The sequence below is a fragment of the Dipodomys spectabilis genome, unplaced genomic scaffold (assembly GCF_019054845.1).
Source record: "Dipodomys spectabilis isolate Male_0828 unplaced genomic scaffold, ASM1905484v1 ptg000138l, whole genome shotgun sequence".
Classification (NCBI taxonomy): Eukaryota; Metazoa; Chordata; class Mammalia; order Rodentia; family Heteromyidae; genus Dipodomys; species Dipodomys spectabilis.
This window is the reverse complement of record NW_024870815.1, coordinates 9,538,499-9,559,286: the sequence shown is the minus strand read 5'-3', so window position 1 is coordinate 9,559,286 and position 20,788 is coordinate 9,538,499. Positions and strand designations below refer to the sequence as shown.

At 38.1% G+C, this 20,788-nt stretch overlaps 1 protein-coding gene across 1 annotated transcript; it reads right to left on the bottom strand.

Moving 5' to 3' along the window:
- Positions 1 to 7,507: 7,507 nt before the first annotated feature.
- On the bottom strand, positions 7,508 to 19,598 carry CUNH5orf51 (chromosome unknown C5orf51 homolog). Its single transcript, XM_042690555.1, has 6 exons — positions 19,479 to 19,598; positions 16,319 to 16,425; positions 14,741 to 14,884; positions 12,255 to 12,386; positions 11,088 to 11,202; positions 7,508 to 8,372 (listed from the first exon to the last, which is right to left on the bottom strand). Exons 1-6 carry the CDS (start codon positions 19,576 to 19,578, stop codon positions 8,089 to 8,091), a joined length of 882 nt encoding a protein of 293 aa, XP_042546489.1. The 5' UTR covers positions 19,579 to 19,598; the 3' UTR covers positions 7,508 to 8,088.
- Positions 19,599 to 20,788: the final 1,190 nt, after the last annotated feature.

The following is a 20,788-nucleotide window of genomic DNA, read 5'->3' as shown; positions in this document are numbered from 1 at the left end:
GATCAAGTTTGAGGGAATCTTAGGCAAAAAGCTTAGTGAGACCTTCATCACAACAAATACATTAGGAGTGGTAGTGTGTACTGGGTTTTCCTAGCTACCTGGGAGGAATAAAAATAGGAGGATCTTGATCCAGGCATATTGACACAAAAAAACATGAAATCCTATTGAAAAACAGATACAAAAAAATCCATTTTACCTTCAAAACAGAAAACCAGGTCAACATCCTCATAAAACTGTTAATATGTTTAAGGGTCATGAAGGCTAAAAGAAAAAAAATAAGTGACATATTTGCTATCTTTTAAGCTATTCTAGAGGCTGAGATTCAGAGGACAATGGCTGAACATTATATGTACCAGCAGAAAGTAGTGCAAGGCTCACTAAGAGACACAACATTTACACTTAAAAAATATTGAGGACTGAAATGACAAATCGCACACACACACACACAAATAAAGCTTGACAGCCTAGGCTCTGAAGTCCAAATCTAGTTTCAGACTTTCTTTTATCTCACATAATCCCTAGGGGTCAAGAACCAAGCCAACTACAAAGTCAGTTTTATTTAGGAAGCCATCAGGACATGAAAAAGAACTATGAGTCAATTAACCATATGGCATATTTCCTTCCCAAGTTGTGGTTTTTAGAGCCCGCAGAAACAGCACAAGGAAAAAATCACATATGAAGCACTAAAATGGCTTTCACCTCTTACTACAAAGAAATGTGAAAATTGAGTAAATGAATAAGTTTATTCTCATTGTGGAAAAATTTGAACATATATAGAAGGGCAATAAAATAATGAACTATGTATCCAATATTGAAGATTCAAGTTAACAACATAGGATTAGTCTTGGTGTCACTGCCTCCACCTGACACACCCTGATTTGAATTCTTTTGAATCAAATCTTAGGCATTTTGTCATTTCATCCCTAAAAATCTCATTATCTGTCCCTAAAAAAAAATAAGTAATAAATAATAAGGCAAGGGGGCTAGGAATGTGGCTTAGTGGTAGAGTGCCTGCCTAGAATGCATGAAGCCCTGGGTTTGATACCTCACTACCACATACACAGAAAAAGCCAGAAGTGGTGCTGTGGCTTAAGTAGTAGAGTGCTAGTCTTGAGCAAAAGCTCAGGGACAGTGCCCAGGACCTGTGTTCAAGCCCCAGGATTGGTAAATAAATGAGTAAATAATAGGACAACGCTTAAGAAATACAACCACTATACCATGATCCACTATTATACCTAAACCACTCTCTTATAATCATCCAACATGCAGTGTTTAACATCCTCATCTGCTTTTAGAAATACCTTTTCCTATTTGTTTGATCATTTCTCAATTAGGGCTACATACCATATATATTCCTTCAACTGTTTATTCTCTAGGTTTCTCTGCCTTTAATTATGTTCAAGAAATCAGTGTGATCTTTGTGGATCACTTCTGGCCTCGCTGGATGGCATCTTAAGCCTTTGAATTCATTTCTTTGTCCCAGACTTGGTCAAATTCAGGTTTACTTTACATTAATAAATGAGATTACATACTGAGAACAAGAGTTATAAGTTATTATTATCTAATGTTCAGAGTGATTAATGGTTTCAGAATCTGAATACACTCAAATTTTCCATAGGCAATTCACTTCAAATACTTAGCTCTTATCAATGGATACTTATTTAAATGTGAAATGTGAGTGCCCTAATTCTGTAAGTCCATTTATTAATTTTGTTCTTAACAATTTGATTGTCCTATCTATGACTGTGAATCAGTCATCTCCAAGTATCCCTGGTTCATTTAGCTGGACATGGTATTTTGACATAGTTCTGAACACTCCAGTATCCTTCATACCCAAAGGCTCTTCTATATTGTTATTCCCACTCCAAATCAAGATGACAGAATTTTTACTTGATTTCACATTTATTTTTCTTACATTGAAAATTCTTATTTCTAATTACATTAGCATAGTTGTTAATTTCTAAGAAGTTTACATTTCTTTGTAGTCCTTTTTATCCTTGGGTCTACCCCATCCAATGGAGATGTACAAATTACTATACTTGAAAGAAAATTAAGCCCTCAATTCTATATAAAATACAGTATATGTGTTCCATCTTATTTTGGATTTTTTTTGGCTTTTCTTTTGTGTTGTAAAATAAATTTAAAGTGTAGCTTCCATCTGGTTTTTGTCCACCTGGTTCCTCTTCTCCACCCCATTTAAAAAAAACAAAAAACAGAATTGGTAATACTGTCATTTAAAAAAAAAAAAAAGCAAAAAAGCAAATACTGCTAGGCGCTGGTGGCTCATGCCTATAATTCTAGCTTCTCAAGAGGCTGAGTTCTGCAGATTGTGGTTTGAAGTCAGCCAAGGCAGGAAAGTCCATGAGACTCTATATCTACAATTAAGCACCAAAAAAACTGGAAGTAGAGCTGTGGCTAAAGTGGCACTAGCCTTGAGCAAAAAAGCTCAGAGGACAGTGTCAACATGAAAAATACATCTAAATATAGCAGGTCTATATATATTTTGAGAGTGGAGTGGAAAATATTTCAACAATTAATTGTAGGGTTTCTTCTGGGCATCTGCACAGAACAAACCACCACCACCAACAACAAAGAACCCACCTGTGATTCCTATTCACCTGCTAATTTTTTCTCTGATACCTGCTTCATGTCTAGATGTCCAGGGTGACTTGAATTAGGAAAATGCAGTTCTTTCAAACCACAAGAGTTTGTTACTCAATTGTTCAGACTGATGAGCCTTCTAATATTTGCATGCTGAATGGCATATGCCTATTCACAGAACTATTCAAACACTAAGGAAAATGATAGCTAACTCTTGTACTCTTACCATGGCTAGGCGCTGAACTCATACTTAGGTACTATTAATATTACTGTGTTAAAAATTAGATTAAGGCACACAAAAAGTAACTGATTACATGCTTATACAGTTAGAAAATATAAAGTCTGTGATTTGAACTTGGGTATTTGGGCTTCAGAACCCACAATCCTTGAGCTTTTGCTACATTGTCTAAAAAGTTATTAGGAACACAAGAAAGAATATTCTTAAGTTAACATTATAAACTGAGTTGATAAAAGTTTTTATTTTTATGTACCAGTAAAAAAGGGAACAAGATAAAAAACAAGAAACAAGTTAGGGGAATATGATTTTATTTTTTAAGAAAAATTATATGTTCTAAAACATTTGACATTTCACTATAAGTAGAAAAAAACTAGATACTTAAAACCAGGATAAATACATCATTTATACTTTTAACTATGGCTATACTGAATGTATCTTCATGTAATACTTCCTAATAGGACATATCATACTGTCTTCAAAGATTACAGGGAAGGGATACTACAGAGCTAGAGAATCCTGGATTCTGTGGCACAGGAGTACGTCATGGGAGCTAGAAAGGGGCACTTGGATTGTAGCAACAAAACAACAATAAGCTAAAGTGTGTTAACGTGTTTTTAAAATGCCAGTAAACAAATATAAGAATGTCTGTAGACACAGCTCGTAACTGAATGCTCATCAGATAATTCATAGGTCTATAAAGCTAGGAATGTAATTTGATGGTTAGATTTTTAGTCATGATTCTCATCTCACTCTAATGTATTCAGAGGGCTATACAAAAAGGTCATAATTTCATCATAGTCAGCATTAACTCATTCACAGTAGTCAGAAACTTCATAAATGTGCCAAAACAGAAAAGTCCTTAACTAAGTTTAAAACCTAGTTCATGTGAGAAAATTCATACAGTAATGAATCATACAAATTTAAGCATTATAAAAAGTCCTTTAGCAGAGTTTACATTTTCATAAACATTCAAAATGATGAAAAAATGACTTTTAGTGGAAGTAGAAAAAAGCAAAAACTACTAAACACCAGCATCAATACATAATTCATACTTGATTGTGACTCTATTAAATGTAGCTCATATAGTGTTAAACCGAATACAGAGACTAGACAGCTATAGAATCCTGTAGCAGAGTCTGTGGCAAATGGGGTACCCTTACTGGGGGGGTGGGTAGGAATGGGTCCCAAGGAAGTGAAAAAAGAGGAGGGAAATGTAAAACGGATTTTTAAAAATGCAACAAGGTCTTTGGGTAGCACTCACACACATTAGTAAATTCCACACTGAAGAGAAATGCTTTATATATAGCAAAACTATCACTCATTCCTTAATTCACTATTAGAACTTCCACAAGAGCAGTTTTATGAATGTACTGAATATCAATGGCATTAACCAACAAGGTGGAATTTGAAGACTTAAAGACATAAAGGCAGTAGACAAGTGCTTGATGTGCCTTCCTAACCACTCTAAACAATACAGCACCCATTCCTAAGTCACATTAGCCCCTTATTCCCTGCACCATTCTTCATAGCAGCCATCACTTGACGCACTACGTATTTCTCCACTATAACAATATAAACTCCAAGAGAGAGTGCTCACAAAGCTACATCCTCAGCACCTAGGAAAAAACATGGCATGCAGTAGGACCACATAGGTATTCAATGAGTCAATTAATTTCCTTATGCAGAATACTTGGTGTTGCTTTAATGCATAGAAAAATGCGTTGTTTTTAATATACCAGAGTAAAAAAACATTGTAATTACTATGGCCTACAAATCGTTTTCCAGTATATGGGGGGGGGGGGGGAGAGGGGGGGGGAAAGGAGGGAATGACTGTACTCTGTAAGAAAAGCACCCAGAAAACCCTCATAATTGTACCAACCAGTGAGTCCACAGGGCCAAAAAAGGCAAGTCCCCTGCTTCTGCAATGAAGCTCTTGTTTTCTCAGGTAGGGAACATAAGTAATACTTGACTCCTGTGAAGGCTGTACACATCCTTATTTGCCTCGTCAGCCACTGGTGAAAAGGGCATGGCAGTTTGAAATCTAATAGCAGCAACGCTTTTGTGCAGTCTGGCACTGAAATCTTGCCTCATTAATTGAAGAAAAAAAAAAAAAGCAAAACACTACCAGGGGCCTACCATGCATTAAGCATTAAAAGTAAAAGTAAATTTCAAAAGTATGAAGTTCTCTCAGTAGTATAGAAACTAACTACAAAGTAATGGGATAAGTTCAATAACATGGGGAAGAGGCTGAGGGAACATAACAAGAGTACCTGATGCAGAGTGAAAGAGTGATTTCTGGCTTAAAAAAAAAATTCATTGGAGGAGCTGGGAATGCGGCTTAGTGGTAGAGAGAGTACCTGCCTAGCATGTATGAAGCCCTGGGTTCAATTCCTCAGTACCACATAAACAGAAAAAGCTGGAAGTGGTGCTGTGGCTCAAGCAGTAGACTGCTAGCCTTGAGCAAAAAGAAGCTCAGAAACAGTGCCCAGGTCCTGAGTTCAAGTCCCAGGACAGGCAAAAAAGAAGAAAAAAAAAACAAAAAACCCACATTGGACATGGAAGCTTTAATCTCAAAAATAACTAGGAATTTGCTTATCATACAAATAAAAGAACACACAAATACTAAATTCTATATATGTATTAGGGCTGATAAGTTTGAGGAAGAAATGGAAGTACTTGTGATTACTTGATCATCATATCTAAAAGGAAAAGGGAAAGTCTAAGTCTGGCCTGTATTAAAAAGAATTTAAATCTTTATAATTAAAAAGAAAAGGTATTTACATGATAAAATTTGCTAAAATGCTAATTACATAGAAAAAAATCTTCAGACTGGTGTAAAGATAAGTCAAGAGACCTGCAGAATGGAGAGTTTCCCTTGCCACCAAGATTCTATCAGCATTCATGTTTGTTACAAGAGCCTGGGTCAGGCTCACTCCTGTAATCCTAGCTACTCAGGAGGCTGAGATATGAGGATCATGGTTTGAAGCCAGCCTAGGCAGGAAAGTCCATGAGACTCTTATTTCCAGTGAACTTTTCAGAAAAAGCTAGAAGTGACACTGTAGTTCAAAGTGGTAGAGCTAGCTTTGAGCTAAAGCAGCTCCAAGACAGCATTATGCCTAGGCCCAGAGTTCAAGCCCCAGGACCAGCAAAAGAAGTCTGGTATTTTTAATCTGTTAGGATCACAGAGTTGAACACAAAACCTGTAGAAATGAAGTGGGGAAAGTAGATATTGTTTGAGAAAATATGAAGCAGAAAAGCTTTTCAGGAATATGAAAGTTATTTGTATACACCAAATTTAAAATTACTATGGTATGTTTGTCTAAGTGAAGACATTCAATAGGCAGTTAGAAAGCAAGAGGAAGATTGGAGTTCAACCCAACCTCCTTCTATGGTGGTATAAGCAATGGTTATGGTTATGAATGGCATCAGAGAGTATTTTACAGTAAAAGCAAAAAAGAAAAAAAAAAAAAAAAAGAAGAGAAATGGAGAACAGAACTATAGAGATCACTAACAAGAAAGCTAGGTAAAAATGAGAAGTCACAAATGAGTGACATACCATGAATGAAACCTATAGCATTTATTAGTCTTCAATAGGAAGCAGGCAACTTCTTTTCCTCCAAAATAGGAGAAAATGAGTGAGGTTTGTAACTGTTAGTTGACTTCTTTATGGTGTCAGGTTTCTGTACGACAGGAGGAAAGGCAAAGAGCCTGAGGAAAGTGAGATGAGAAAATCTGGTTCAGCAAAAATGGGGGAAAAGAGACGACCCTAGTAACAAACAAAAGGCTTACAGTAAGGGTCCTTCTAAAGTCAAATGACACACTTGTAGTGTTCTACTCTGAAGGGATGCATTTTAGACAAGCTTGGTCTAGGAATGATTCAGTATGATAGGCTCACAGAAAGACTAGACAAAAAGATAAGACCAAAGAGGAAAACAACAAGTGCCCTCTGTCCATATGGTGTCCATGAAGCTGAAGGGAAAGAAGAAAAGCTGAAAGAGGTTGATATAATAGTTCAGGAGGGAGGTCAAGAGAGGAAGTCTGCAAAAACACTATAGCTGTATAGTGAAAAGAACAAAAAGAGCACAACAAAACCAAGAAAGTCAAGGTAGAAAGATGAAAACTATTATTAGCTACTGAAGTTTCAAAGAGAGAAAGTAGGATGGTTAATGTTCAAGGCGATGACCACTGGGAATAAGTTGGTGGAATGTGATGAAGTCATTGGGACAGGCATCCTGTATATCAGCAAAGAATTGGGCACAGGGTCTCAAGACGACAAGAGTTGAGGTAGGCAGAAAGACAGTGAGCAGGACAGCAAATTTGGCTCTGTGGCCTCTAAGATTTTACCTCCACTATGAAAGACAGAAAATATTAAAATTTCAATACTATATGAAAAGATAGTCCCTAAAAGCATTTCAACTAGTGATGGACTAATATAACTTGATTTCTATCTTCATTATTTGAGAAACTATGCATTTCATTTTAAACAGAATAAGAAAAATCATTTTAATAGTTTGCATTAAATGCCTAAATAGAAATTCTAAATAATGTTAGTAATGTATGACAAAGTAATCAAATACAATTCCCTTGTGGAATCTTCTATTATTCTGAATGTAAGTCATAACCTTTCCTTTTGCCTACATCTATATTCATACTACATATTCAAAGCAATAAGGTAATGGATTCTAATCTTTGAAGCATGGCTAACTTCCAGATGGAGATTAAATTTTGTGCTACATATATCATACATCAACAAAAATAAATAAATAACAATCCATCTGGGCATGGTAGAACACGTCCATAAAACTGGCACTTGAGAGGCTGAGACAGGAAGATTTTGAGTTCAAGGCCAGTCTGGGCTACATAGTGAGTTTGTGGCCAGCCTAGGTTGCATACAGTGAGATCCTATCTCAAAACAACACTAAAAAACCAAGACCTAAAATTAAAACCAAAAAACAAAATACCTAGAAAAATACTTGGTAAAGCTAAATTGTGTTTCTCCTTACAAGTGATGATATCTGTAATTCAAGCTAAGTTAGAGTAATATACATATGCCATTTAAGAATTAATCATTTCTTCACAGGTTTGAGTATATATAATGAGAGATGATAGTATTTAGAGAAGGATAACCACACTGAGTATTTCTGAAGTGTGAATCTTTTTCAAAATTAGTGGCAGTATCTCTTTTGAACACTTATTTTCTATTTCATGGGTCTTCTTGTCTTTTTGATTAAAAAGAATTAGGTAAACTACTAGTTACATTGATGCTGAAAGAAGTTTAAAATTTGTTTTGCATTGGTTGTATTCCACTCTTGTTCTTTCAGCGGTCCTTCACACACGGATACATACTTTTTCAAAATTTTTTCTCCTACTTCTCGGAAATCCAAGGATTCTTTGTGTGAAGTGCAGCTTGCTCCAGAAACACCAGTATCCACTTCATGATTTTCTGGCTGATGATCTGCACAATACTTCAATCCCCAGTAGCACATTTCTCCACTGTACATCATTGCCAGCAAGTGAATATCACTGAATATTCCTGAGAGGGTCATTATTTTGAACAGATCAGAATTAAGTTTTAAAAATAACTTAGTTATTAAAAATAATAAATTCCTTATCAAAAAGTATATTTCATCTCATTTCACAATACTTAGAAAAATCCCAGACCACTAATACAATTCTAATTTAACCAATACTTCTATCAAGTTACTTATAAAAGAAGTTCATCTCAAAAATGAAGAGTATTCACATTAAAAAAAAAAAAGTAAAGAACCATTTAGATAAGTGTTTGTGTGTTTCTCTTTAGGACCTATTTGACAATTAATTTTATCAGTGGAAAACCTGGTAGAAATCGATTTTCTTTGACAGAGCCTTTGGAAAAATTTGCCTATGAAAAAGTAGGTTTCCTACCTCCTAATCTAATGATGTACAGGGAGATGGATTTGGGAGAACAACCTTCTTTATGTAACAGGCTGACACCAGATAACGACTATGACAAAATGGTTGTGCTGCCTATAAGGTTTACTGCTTCCTTGGGAAATGCTTAAAGACCAGATCTGACCCCTTGATTCCACTGTTAAAGAGGCAATCGGAGCTAGGAGTACGTATGTTTAAATCATCTGGAGAGGGGGCTGGGAAGGTGGCTCAGTGGTAGAGCACTTGCCTTGCATGCGTGAGGCCCTGGATTCGATTCCTCAGCACCACATAAGCAGAAAAAAAAAAGCCAGAAGTGGTGCTGTGGCTCAAGTGGTAGAGTGCTAGCCTTGAGCTGAAGAGCTGAGGGACAGTGCCCAGGCCCAGAGTTTAGGCCCGACAACTGGACCCCACCCCCCCCCCCCCAAAAAAAAAGTCATCTGGAGAGATAGCACCAGTGTTACAGGCCTCCCAAAGGGGAAATTCTAGGCCACAGAATATCTTCTCTTCTAATTAGGAGAGGATGAAGGGAATGGGTGACTTATTTTTTAGATTCTAAAATCCTAATCTTTCTTTTCAAGTGTCCTAGATTAAGAGTTCAGTGGAATTGGCCATGTAGGCAGTTTGAGAAGACTTTAAAGACTATTTTAAATTAATAACTTCATTAGTTATCTAGAATTTATTTTCCATAAATACATCAAAACATTGTATTTGTCAAATGTCATGCCCGCTGAAGGAGCTCTTGGATGCGCATTAAGTTGTTTTTAGATGGATGTCAATCTAAATTAACTTAAAACAATATTTCTTGGACACTACAAGAAAGAGTCCTGGCTCTATGTGAATGCCATTTAAACACACCCTGTGTTTTTGTTTCTGCTTTACATGAAATATTTTCAAATTAGGAGAAAAGGCTTAGAGAAACTAACAAACAGAAAATATTAAAATATATTTTAAGATGATAGAATTTTCCCAAGAAGCCATCTTATTTAAAATTCTTAAGTTTCAGATGAAGCATGTAAGAATATGAAGTTTTACTATGATTTTTATATCATTTGCAACTAGATGACCTTGATCAAGTCACTCAGTTTATCTGGACTTCAATTCCTACATTTATAAAATATAAACTATGCTCTCTGTATCTGGTCCCTAGACCTGTAAGTTTCTGCTTATAGCAAAAATGTAATAATAATTCCCCTAGCCTTCCTTGGTAAAAAATTTTCACTTGGGATAGCAATATATAAGGTGAAGAACTATATTTCCCAGACTTCCTTGCAGGTAGGTAAACTGCATGTAGAAGTGTTATAATAAACTTTTGTAAAGGCTGAGCTAAAGGAGCAAAGATAGCTGAAGCATATTTTCTTCTCTCATCCTCATAGCTTGAAATAGAGGAGATGGAAGAGCCTCCAAGAACATCTTGGGATACTGAGAATGGAACAGGGATGTATGCTATACAACTCTGAAAATACCATTTATATTGTACTTTTTATAAATTGTTTCTACTTCGAAGCTAAAGAGTCCGGTTATAAATGTGATGGAGGAAATGATAAGAGTAAGATGGAACCACTGTACTAGGTCTGGACCTTACTATGTGAAAGAGCATAAATGTCTCCCTTGTTTAAAAGTTATTATTACTCTGATATGAAGAGGCAAACCTATTTCTGGTCAAAGCAATGTGAAGATACAAAATAAGTAAAATTATGTAAAACGTAATGCTACTAAACCACAGAGATTACAAATATTTTTTTTTTTTGGGGGGGGTCTAGTCGTGGGGCCTGAACTCTGGGCCTGGGCACTGTCTCTCAGCTCTTCAGCTCAAGGCTAGCACTCTACCACTTGAGTCACAGCACCACTTCTGGCTTTTTTTCTTTTTGTTTATGTGGTGCTGAGGAATCGAACCCAGGGCCTCAGGCATGCAAGGCAAGCGCTCTACCACTGAGCCACCTTCCCAGCCCTACAAATATTTTTCTATATTACATGAAATTGTAACTTTTTAGCTTCTTAAGTTTTTACCTCTAACTTAGCATAAAGTTTATATAAACCTGATATTAGTTTTGCAAAAGTAAAAGCTAGAAAATTTCCTAAAAAGCTTAAAAAAATACTGGTGGCTCACACCTTTAACCATACTATACTTAGGAAGCTGAGATCTGAGGATCAAAGTCCTAAGCCAGCCTGGGCAAGATAGTACATGAGAGACTCTTACCACAAAATAACTACCAAAAAAAGCCAAATGTAGCATGTTAGAGCACTGACCTTGTGCAAAAAAGTTTGGGGATAGCACCTAACCCCTGAGTTCAAGCCCCAAGATCAGCACCAAAAAAAAACAGGAAAAAGATCACATTACCTGCACTTAGTAATTTAGCTGTGTCTAGGTCTTGGAAAGAAACTCCTTCGTTTAACTGGATAGGACAACGATAATTTAACATCTTCAGCAAGTAATTGATTCCATCAACAAGGTACTAAATAAAAAGCAAAGGCAAAGAATCAAATATCTAATGGTTATTATATTTCAGTATGCTTTTACCACTCCAAAGTTTCAAAACATCAATATATCCCTTGTATATCCCTTAAAATAGAAAGAGTACAGGGAAAAAAAGATGTTTTTATCTATCTGTCTGTTGATCTATTTACACCTACACACACACATACAAAGAGAAAACTGAAAAATGTAAAAATGCTTTAGTAATATTCTCTTCAAAAATGTTATGAGAGGCCAGGAGCTGGTGGCTCATGCTTGTAATCCTAGCTACTCAGGAAGCTGAGATCTGAGGATCGCAGTTCAAACCTGGCCCAAGCAGGAAAGTCTGTGAGGCTCTTATCTCCAATAAACCACCAGAAAAACTGGAAGCGGCGCTGTGGTTCAAGTGGTAGAGTGCTTGCCTTGAGCTGAAGAGCTGAGGGACAGTGCTCACGCCCAGAGTTCAAGCCCCATGACCAACAATGACAACAACAAAAAGTTATCAGAGGAAAACAAAATATAACTAAGATGTATTCAAAAACAACTTAACAACTAATGAAAATACATATGCACTTATTATAACTTAGAAATATTATGCCTAAATTTCAGTAACTGATAGTGTAAGAGCCAATACATACTTAACCTGAATTAGAACCCTTAGAATACCAAGCACCCTGGTTTGTTGGAATCAGTCTATTGAGTCAGAGGGTGCTAATGTTCTAGAACAGCAACACAGGGAATCTTCTATAGTAACTGCTGACATTGAGAGACTCAAAGTATTTTCTTCAGGCAAAAAAAACACCAACTTTGACATTAATATAGGTTATCTTATATTTTTAAAAAAATCAAATAAAAGTATAAAAAATAAAATCAGGATCCCCTGATTAGCAAGTGCTTTCTCATTTAGTCTTCACAGCAATTCCAGTCTGTTTATGATACAGCTAATAAGTAAAAGAGATAAAAAACGATCCTTAGATCCCTCTACTGTTAATGTAACACACAGCTTTGGGAACCTGGGCCAACAATCAAAGTATATATGAAATGACTTTTTACCTTTTTAAGCACACTGTTTTTTCTCAAGAGCCACTCCCTTCTCTTAGTCAGAGAATGACAATACATGTAGAGCAGGGCTCCTCGCCTCCAAGAGAGACATTCCAGCAGCTCGTCCCCAAGCAAATCACAAGGCTGAAACAAGAGGACGGAGCTAAAAGGAGATACTTGGTATCTACAAGTCATGTTTCAAAAACTTCAGCAACTAAAAACTCATTTCACTAACTGTACCATGTTCGGCTAATTTACACAGAAATGTAGAATTGATAAAAACACTTAGTGACAGCTACATTAAATTTAACTCAATTTATAATTAGCTTTACAAAATCATGTTTAATATTTTAGCAGCAAATTACTCTGACAAATTACTCTGAGAAATATACCATCCATAAATTGATTAAAAATAATCTTTCACAAAAGCAGAAAGAATTCAACAATTTAGATAGAAAAATAATTTTAATGAGTCAATGTTTTTTATTGGTCATACCAAGGTTTGATTTAGGGATGATTTCTTTCCACAGTGAGCCTGCCCTAATACATATACAGAACAGAGGTGGCATCTAGCTAGTCAGCAGGCACTAAAAGGTAAGAAACTGTTTTCTTGAAAGAGTGCCCAGGACTAGAGAGAGAAACCTTGAAACCATTTACATAGAATGACAATTTAAAAAGCATGTGAAGCTGGGCGCCTATGGCTCACATCTGTAATCTTAGCTACTCAAAAGGCTGAGATATGATGAAGTTCTAAGCCAGCCTGGGCAGGAAAAAGCTGTGCCTCAAGTAGTTGAGTACTAGCCTACAGCACAAAAGCTCAAGGGACAGTGCCCAGAAAGGCCCTAAAGCTCAAGCCCCAGGACAGGCACACACATAAAAATAAATAAATTTAATTTTAAAAAAGCATGTGAACAGGCTGTAAAGACAGAACAGAGATGGGCAGAAGATGTAGACATCTTTGAGGACTATTATAACTATTTGTTATATAAAAAAGCTGCTGGGGAAAGAGTAAGAGAAGGCTTGTTAAAGATGAAAAACACCATACGGGAGATGGGTCATTGATTCCTGGGGGGAAATAAAGCAACTGCAAAAGTAAAGAGGGTAAGTAGGGAATATCTTACGTTAGTGTATTGCAATTACATTTTATTATGCCAATGTGAAAATATTAAGAAAAATACATTTTACTGACTCAGTAAAGATATCCTGTGTTAAGATATCCTGTCTCCTTCCTCCAATATTAATTTAAAGCAGAAACCAAGGAAGTATGGCAGGCATGGTGGCTGCAATCCTAGTAATTTGGAGGCAAAAATCAGAAGTCTCATTCAAGGATAGCCTTGGCAAAAAAATAAAAAGAGAGAGAGAAAGTTTGCAAGATTCCATCTTGATCAGTGGGTGGAAGTGTGGTGCTCATCTGTTAGTCCAGCAATTCAGGGAGCACAAACAGAAGGATGACTACCCAGGATAGTCAGAGCATAGAGCAAGACCCTATCTTGAAAATAACAAACACAAAAAGGGGCTCGTGAGGTGGCTCAAATGGCAGAACATATGACCTCTGTTCAAACCTAAGTACTACCAATAAAAATGTTTTTGAAATACCTGAGCACTGGTTGCTCACACCTGTGACCCTAGCGTTTCAGAAAGCTGATCACAGCAAGGCTGAGGATCACAGTTTGAAGCCAGCCCAGGCAGAAAAGTCCATGAAACTCATCTCCAAATAAGCACCAAAAAAAACAAAAGTAGAGGTAGAGCAATGGCCTTAAACAAAAAAGCTAAGGGCACAACTCAAAAGATCAAGTTTCTTGGAAAGTCCAACATAATAAACACAGGGAAAAGAATACTCAGGAATAGAGTCAAGGGGAGAAGAGGTAAATAAATAAGAGAAGTGAAGAGAAAGCACACCCAATAAAACTAAGAAAATTGGGGGAAAGGGTAGGGTTGGGAAGGATAGGGAAGAATAATGAAAGGGGTGGTATCTGGGGCTGGGAAGGTGGCTCAGTGGTAGACCACTTGTATTGCATGCATGAGGCCCCGGGTTCAATTCCTTAGCACCACATAAGCAAAAAGAAAAAAGCCGGAAGTGGTGCTGTGGCTCAAGAGGTAGAGCACTAGCCTTGAGCTGAAGAGCTGAGGGACAGCACCCAGGCCCAGAGTTCAGGCCCCACAACCGGACCCAAAGAAAAAAAAAAAAAAAGAAAGGGGTGATATCAATCAAGATGCATGGTATTCATACTGCTGTGCTGAATGGCAACTCCTTTATACAACTACTTATAGATAATAAAATGTAATTTTTTTAAAAAAAGCTAAAGGTTCAGACTGAGTTTAAGCCCCAGTACCAACATGTGAAAACACACACCACACACATTCAAATAGCTTAGTTAATTACATATTTAAAACATAGAAACAATGATATATTCAAGGGGATTTTAAAAATATTCTAAAGAAAAGGATAGTAAAAGCTAGCAACAGTATACTAGAATTCATACAAACGCAAAACTTACTTTTGAATGTACACTGTTTTCCTTAACTAAAATTTCTGGTTCTGAAAGAAAACTGATCAGTTCTTTTACTTTCTGTGAAGAATCTTCAGGAAAATCTTCATCTACTAGCTTATTCTCCTCAAAATAGGTCATGTCCAAAATAGCCTATGGGAAAAAGAGGAAAAAAGCATCTATAAATGACACAAACTTGAAAGAATAAATGTTAGGGTTTAACTTTACAGATAGGGAAGAGAAATGCTTTAGTGGACATTCAAACCTTCTAGCCCAGTATTTAAATTTGCAAAATGTCTAGCTATAAAGGTAATTTGAGATGAAACCTATAGAAAATTTCATAGATATTTTACTAAAATACTACTAAAATGATGACCTTGTTTAAGGGGAAAAAATGAAGCCAGGCGCTGATAGCTTACACCTATAATCCTATTACTCAGGATGCTGAGATTTGAGGAACACGGTTTCCAGCCAGGCAGGAAAGTCAATGAGACTCTTTATCTCCAATTAACTACCAGAACAACCTAAGTGGCACTGTGGTAGAGCGCTTGCTTACGCTAAAGAGTTCAAGGACAGCACCTAGGCCCTAAGTTCAAGCCCCATAATCAACAAGAAAGAAAATGAGACTGATTGATTTTTAGTGGTACTGGGTATGAACTCAGGGCCTTAAACTCTCACAAGCTTACCACTTGAATCACTTGGAGATAAAGTCTTAGAAACTTTTTTGCTTCCACTAATTTTGACTAACTTTGAACTGAGATATTTCTGATCTCAGATTCCTGAGCAGCTAGTAGTACAGGCACAAGCCACTGGCATTGGCTAAGATTTGTTTTAATTAACATTTTTTAATCATATGATCAAAAATGGTTATACTCTCTGGTCTTTATACATGCATAATCTCTGAAGTCTTTCTCAATGCCTACAATACTAATGGTACCACCTCTAAGTTTCATTCAATTAACAAATAAAATGCTGGACTAGAGGTATGGCTTGAATGGTAGAGCACCAGCTGTAAGCAAGTCTAGCGAAAGCATGAGTTCAAACCATGGCACCAAGACAGAAAAAAAAAAGAGGGAGGGCAGGATTCTTAAAATGCTGATACTACGTAGGGGGAAATCATATTTAGAATTCTAAGGAAAGGTGAATTTCAAAGAGAAAAAAAACATATGGCCTAAAGTCTCCAATACCCATAAAAACTTTCAAGATATCTTAAGATACCACATGCATTAATATTCTCACTAATTATCCAGTAAAAGTAATTAATATTCTATTGATACAGCTAATAAATCTTCCTCCTTTGCATACTGCTTCCAAGTTTCAAGTCTATATACATTTTAAGAAAACAACAACATGGAAGTGGTGCTGTGGCTCAAGTGGTAGAGTACTAGCCTTAAGCTGAAGAGCTGAGGGACAACGCCCAGGCCCACGGTTCAAGCCCCATGATCAATCAAATTAAAAAAAAAACAACCAACAACAAAGTTCAACATTCCCATAAAGATTAAACAGACTTTACTACATTTAAAGTTTGGAGTCTACCACCTAAATAAATTGCTTTCAAAATGTCTGTGTTCACATCTGGTTTAGTACCTGTGTATAAAGTTCTAGAAGATTTGATGGATTTGAATGTTCTTTTTCTTCTCCACACAAGTGCTTCAACTTTTCTAGAGCTGCAGAGGCCCGAATTAAAAAGTGATCTGTAAGAAATAAAAACATAATTACTTCACATAGATTCAGACTGCATTTGAAACATCAAAAGAAGTTATATGTCTAAAAAGATCAAACAAGATTATTTTATAACATACGGATGAACAGCAAAGCAGTAATAATATCTTACCCAAACATGAAAATATATCACAATATCCAACTTAAGTAAACAAACGTATTATGGGCATTTGTTCTAGGAAGCAAAAATTGAACTTTTCCTAGATTCACTATTGCTATTTCTTAAATCCTGTCAATTTTCTCACAATGTTTCTTACATATTAAATATTTAAAAAATAAATTTACAACTTTTACTGGAATGGGACAAATACTATATGTAAATCTAGAGCTCTCAATGAAAATATGTAACTATGAATTTACTTGTAAATGTTTTCTAAAAGAACATGATTGTCCAAATCAAATCTTCATGAAATTATGAGCACTATAAGCAAAATTTATTAAATATGCCTGTAATTACAAACTCACCCAACTTCTACCTTCAGTCTTTTTTTACCCCCTTTCTCTATCACACTCCCTTTGCTACATCTGATTTCAGATTTTCTTATGTGCCCATACCAAGCTATTATCCACCCTTCTGTATCACCTCATGTAGTAAAATTTAGTATATGCCTACTATAGTAAAGGACGCCAAAGTCTCTGCAATTTTCTTCTGAAAATATAGGTCCTGTCCTCTTCATTGGCCAACGGACAGATAATGTAACATTTGTTCTGGCCTTATCAGATCCAACCTCAGCAATTACACAGAGATAACCTGCTTAGTGTTGAAGCAAAACTAGTAATGTCACCTCCACTTGCAATCATATGATGACCTTTAGTTTTTCCAGGTTCAGACTAATCTGAAAGTTCAGCAGATTCTGACTACCATCGATCCACTATGTACATCATCTGAAACTTCTTTAGCTGCCTTCCTTTCTCTTTTCAAGCTAGAAGTAGCAACCACACAACCATGAAAAGACTCTACTGTGAACCAAAATTGTATGGAATACTGGTACTCATTATGTGCTTCTAAAGAGACTGTCTATATATTTTTTCCTTTTTGTGTGACACTTGAGACTGAATCCAGTGCATTGTAGGGAAACACTGAAGCCACCCTACCAGCCTTTTTGTCTATATTTTGGTTTTGAGATAGGGTCTCACTAACTTCGTCAGGGCTGACCCTGCACTCAAGATCCTCTTGCCTCCACTTCCTGAGTACTTAGGATTAAATGCATGTACTACTACACATGGCTGATGTTCACATTTTCTTAAATTCCAAGATTATATTAAATGTAAAGTCTTGTACCGAACTCACTAAACCATTGCCGAAGAAGTATGTCATATAAACTCATGACGTGGTGGTGGTGGCATACCTACCATTTCAGAAAAGTCCATATAAATGCACTATTTTGCAAGGTGTGTTAACACATGCCTAAAATCCTAGCATTCAGGAGCAGAAGGACCCAATATTCACTGCATGGTGAGTTTCAAGCAAGCTCAGACTACATAGGGAGACCCTACTCAATAAGAAAGCATTAATTTTTGTTATAACTATTTATCCAAAGTAATAAACAACAGGGCAAAAGATGAAAGTAATTCTTACATAATCTCTAGAAAAAGTCCTTTCCCCTATAGTATATCTCCAGTTTAACATCCTAATAGAAAAATGACTTGCTGTTAATCTGATTTAAGACACTAGAACTATCAATCATTACAACCTACTATAATTATATCATTGTTACATGCAAGGACAATTTTTTAATGTTATTCTTTTTGTTGTGTAGGAAAAGAATGCCAGGTTAAATTAAAATGGATGTAACTTTGTTTTAACTAAATTTTGTAAATCTTACTATCAATACTTTAGTAATAGCTACTGCTATGACTTTAGTAAATTTTTAGATACATAAGGCTTCCAAAAATAAATATACAACAAACATCTGACTTTTATCTCCAGTTTTCATTGTAGATTGGGGTACTCTTCTAAAGGAAAATAGAAATGTTTTGGGGATCCAATAATAAGTGAATAAAAAACCACTCTTTGATTTCTTTGTCCTGGTCCAAAGAGACTTAGTGGTAACCTAGGTATACTTCCAGGTAATAGCTACTAGTTACTACTCATGAACTAGCTATTGATGTAAATCCTAAGATTCACTTACCACAAACCAAAAGAGAAGTAGGCTTCAGTGTGGTCTATGGGTCTTTGATGAACATACTCCTAAGAAGAGATAATCCAGCAAACAATCTTCTCTGAAACTAGGTGTTTTCATTGTAGATCCTAGTCAATAAATATACCAAGTATTTAATCTCTTGGGAAAATGTCCCACTACTGTTTGCCTATGAGTCCGATCACAAATTAGTCCACAAGAATTTTAAAGCCTATGTGTGTTTGTGTGGGAAAAGCTCAAACCTGAAGGGGAGCAATGCAGAACCTACAGGCAACTGAGAAGTCATAAAAGGACCTAGAAGTCACAAGACAGAGATTAATTCCTAAACCAGGTTTTCCTAAAGAATCCACTTGGACGTTCCAGAGCACTTATTCGCCTATCCACAGGTCCCTTCAAATGATGCACATGAAAGACTCATCTGAAAGGCACCAACAGAAAGCTTTCTGTAAAATACCATCTACTGCTGAGCTCTGCGTCCAACACAACACAGGTTTCCAGCGCAGGAAGTAACACGTGGAGCGTGCGATCCATGCCCGCGGGATGCGACCTCGCCACGGCTGGGATCCCGCGGGTCTGACCACTCACTGAAAGCCTCCTGGGTACTTCAGTCCACCTGAGCCCTGTGCTCACCGGTGTGGCTCACCAGTTTCCCGATTATGAAATGCGACTTGGGAAGAAGCGGAGCGCTGACAAGGTACGTTCTGCCGACGGGCGGCGACGGCGCGGAGTGGGCCGCGGGGGGGAGCGCCAGCTCGGGGCGCCGAGCCGGGGACCCCCGAGCGCGCCCAGGGCCCCAGGCCGCGGTCTCCGCTCCGCACGGCCGCCGGGCGCCCGCCCCGCACGGCCGTCCTCCCCGCCCGCCCGCCCGCTCTCCTCTCCCTCACCGTCTTCACCCGCGGCTTCGCTGAGCTGCTGTATGTGGGCCTGAGCCAGGTCCCCGAGCTCTTCCACCCGCCGCACCACGCAGGAGACTGCGGCCGCCATGGCCACAACAGGCGGCCGCGCCCAGGCCACGTGACTCCGCTGCCACGAGGTCATGTGATCCCTCAGCACAGGCCGCGTCGGGCGGAGCTCCCACGCGGGAGGGAGGGCCGGGCCCGCAGAGGTCGTTCCGGGTATTCTCTTCCTCCCAGACGCGGCTCCCTCCCTCCCATAATCCTGTGCAGAGGCTTCTCCGCCCCGCCAGATGACGTGGAGCCACACCTCCCTCCCGCCTTCTTCTCTAACCCAATCAGAAATCAGTCATGCCCGAGGCTGATCCAATGAGAAGCCGGCTCTCTGTCGGCGCCGGGCAAGGAGCAAAGCAACTCTGCCAGTTGGCAGGAAGGGGGCGGGCCGAAAGTCTAGACAAAGAGGGCTGTTAGCTTTGGCTTTGTAATGAGGTTGCCTAAAATAAAAATGATTATAGTCCGTGGTCAGGAACAAGAAGAAAGCTGCCAGGCCCTGTGTGGCACAACTAAGGCTAGATTGTCGTGAGAAGGGGTCGAGGACGCTCGGGGCTCCAAACGAGTGCAGTTCTGCATATCGCTTTTTCAGTCTTTTTGTATCTGTGTGTGCCAGTCCTGGGGCTTGAACTCAGGGCCTGGACACTGTCCCAGAGCTCCTTGTGCTCAAGGCTAGCACTCTACCACTGAGCCACAGTGCCACTTCCAGCTTTTTCTGTTTATGTGGTACTGAGGAATCGAACCCAGGGCTTCGTGCACGCTAGCGAGCGCTCTACCATTGAGCCACCCTCCCAGCCCTGCAGATCGCTTTTCTAAGTATGGTTTTTAGCGATCGACTTCATCTCCCAGTCCCTGGCTGCCTCACAGTACGAGTATTTTAACGGTCCCGAGTCCGACGGTGCCGAACGTTGCAGCTGTGCCACAATTTCGGTTGCCCTTGTCCTTGGGCCAAGTCACTCCGTCCCTGGGAGACTCAAAACACTCTACAACAACAACAAAAACAAACAAAACTCAGACGAGTATTTCCCATTCCCCCGACTGCTTTCTTGCCTCTGGTCAAACAGACCGTGAATGAGGCTTACTGGTTTTCAGTTTGACACATATATCTTGAATTAACTCCATCCTAACCTATTTCTTATAAGGTGGTGGTGATTGTTCAATAGAAAATGCTAAAAGGCAAATGGAATGTTGTGGCTTACGTGTAACTACAATGACTTTCCTCCTCCTGGCCTTTGTAAAGGCAGTTTCTC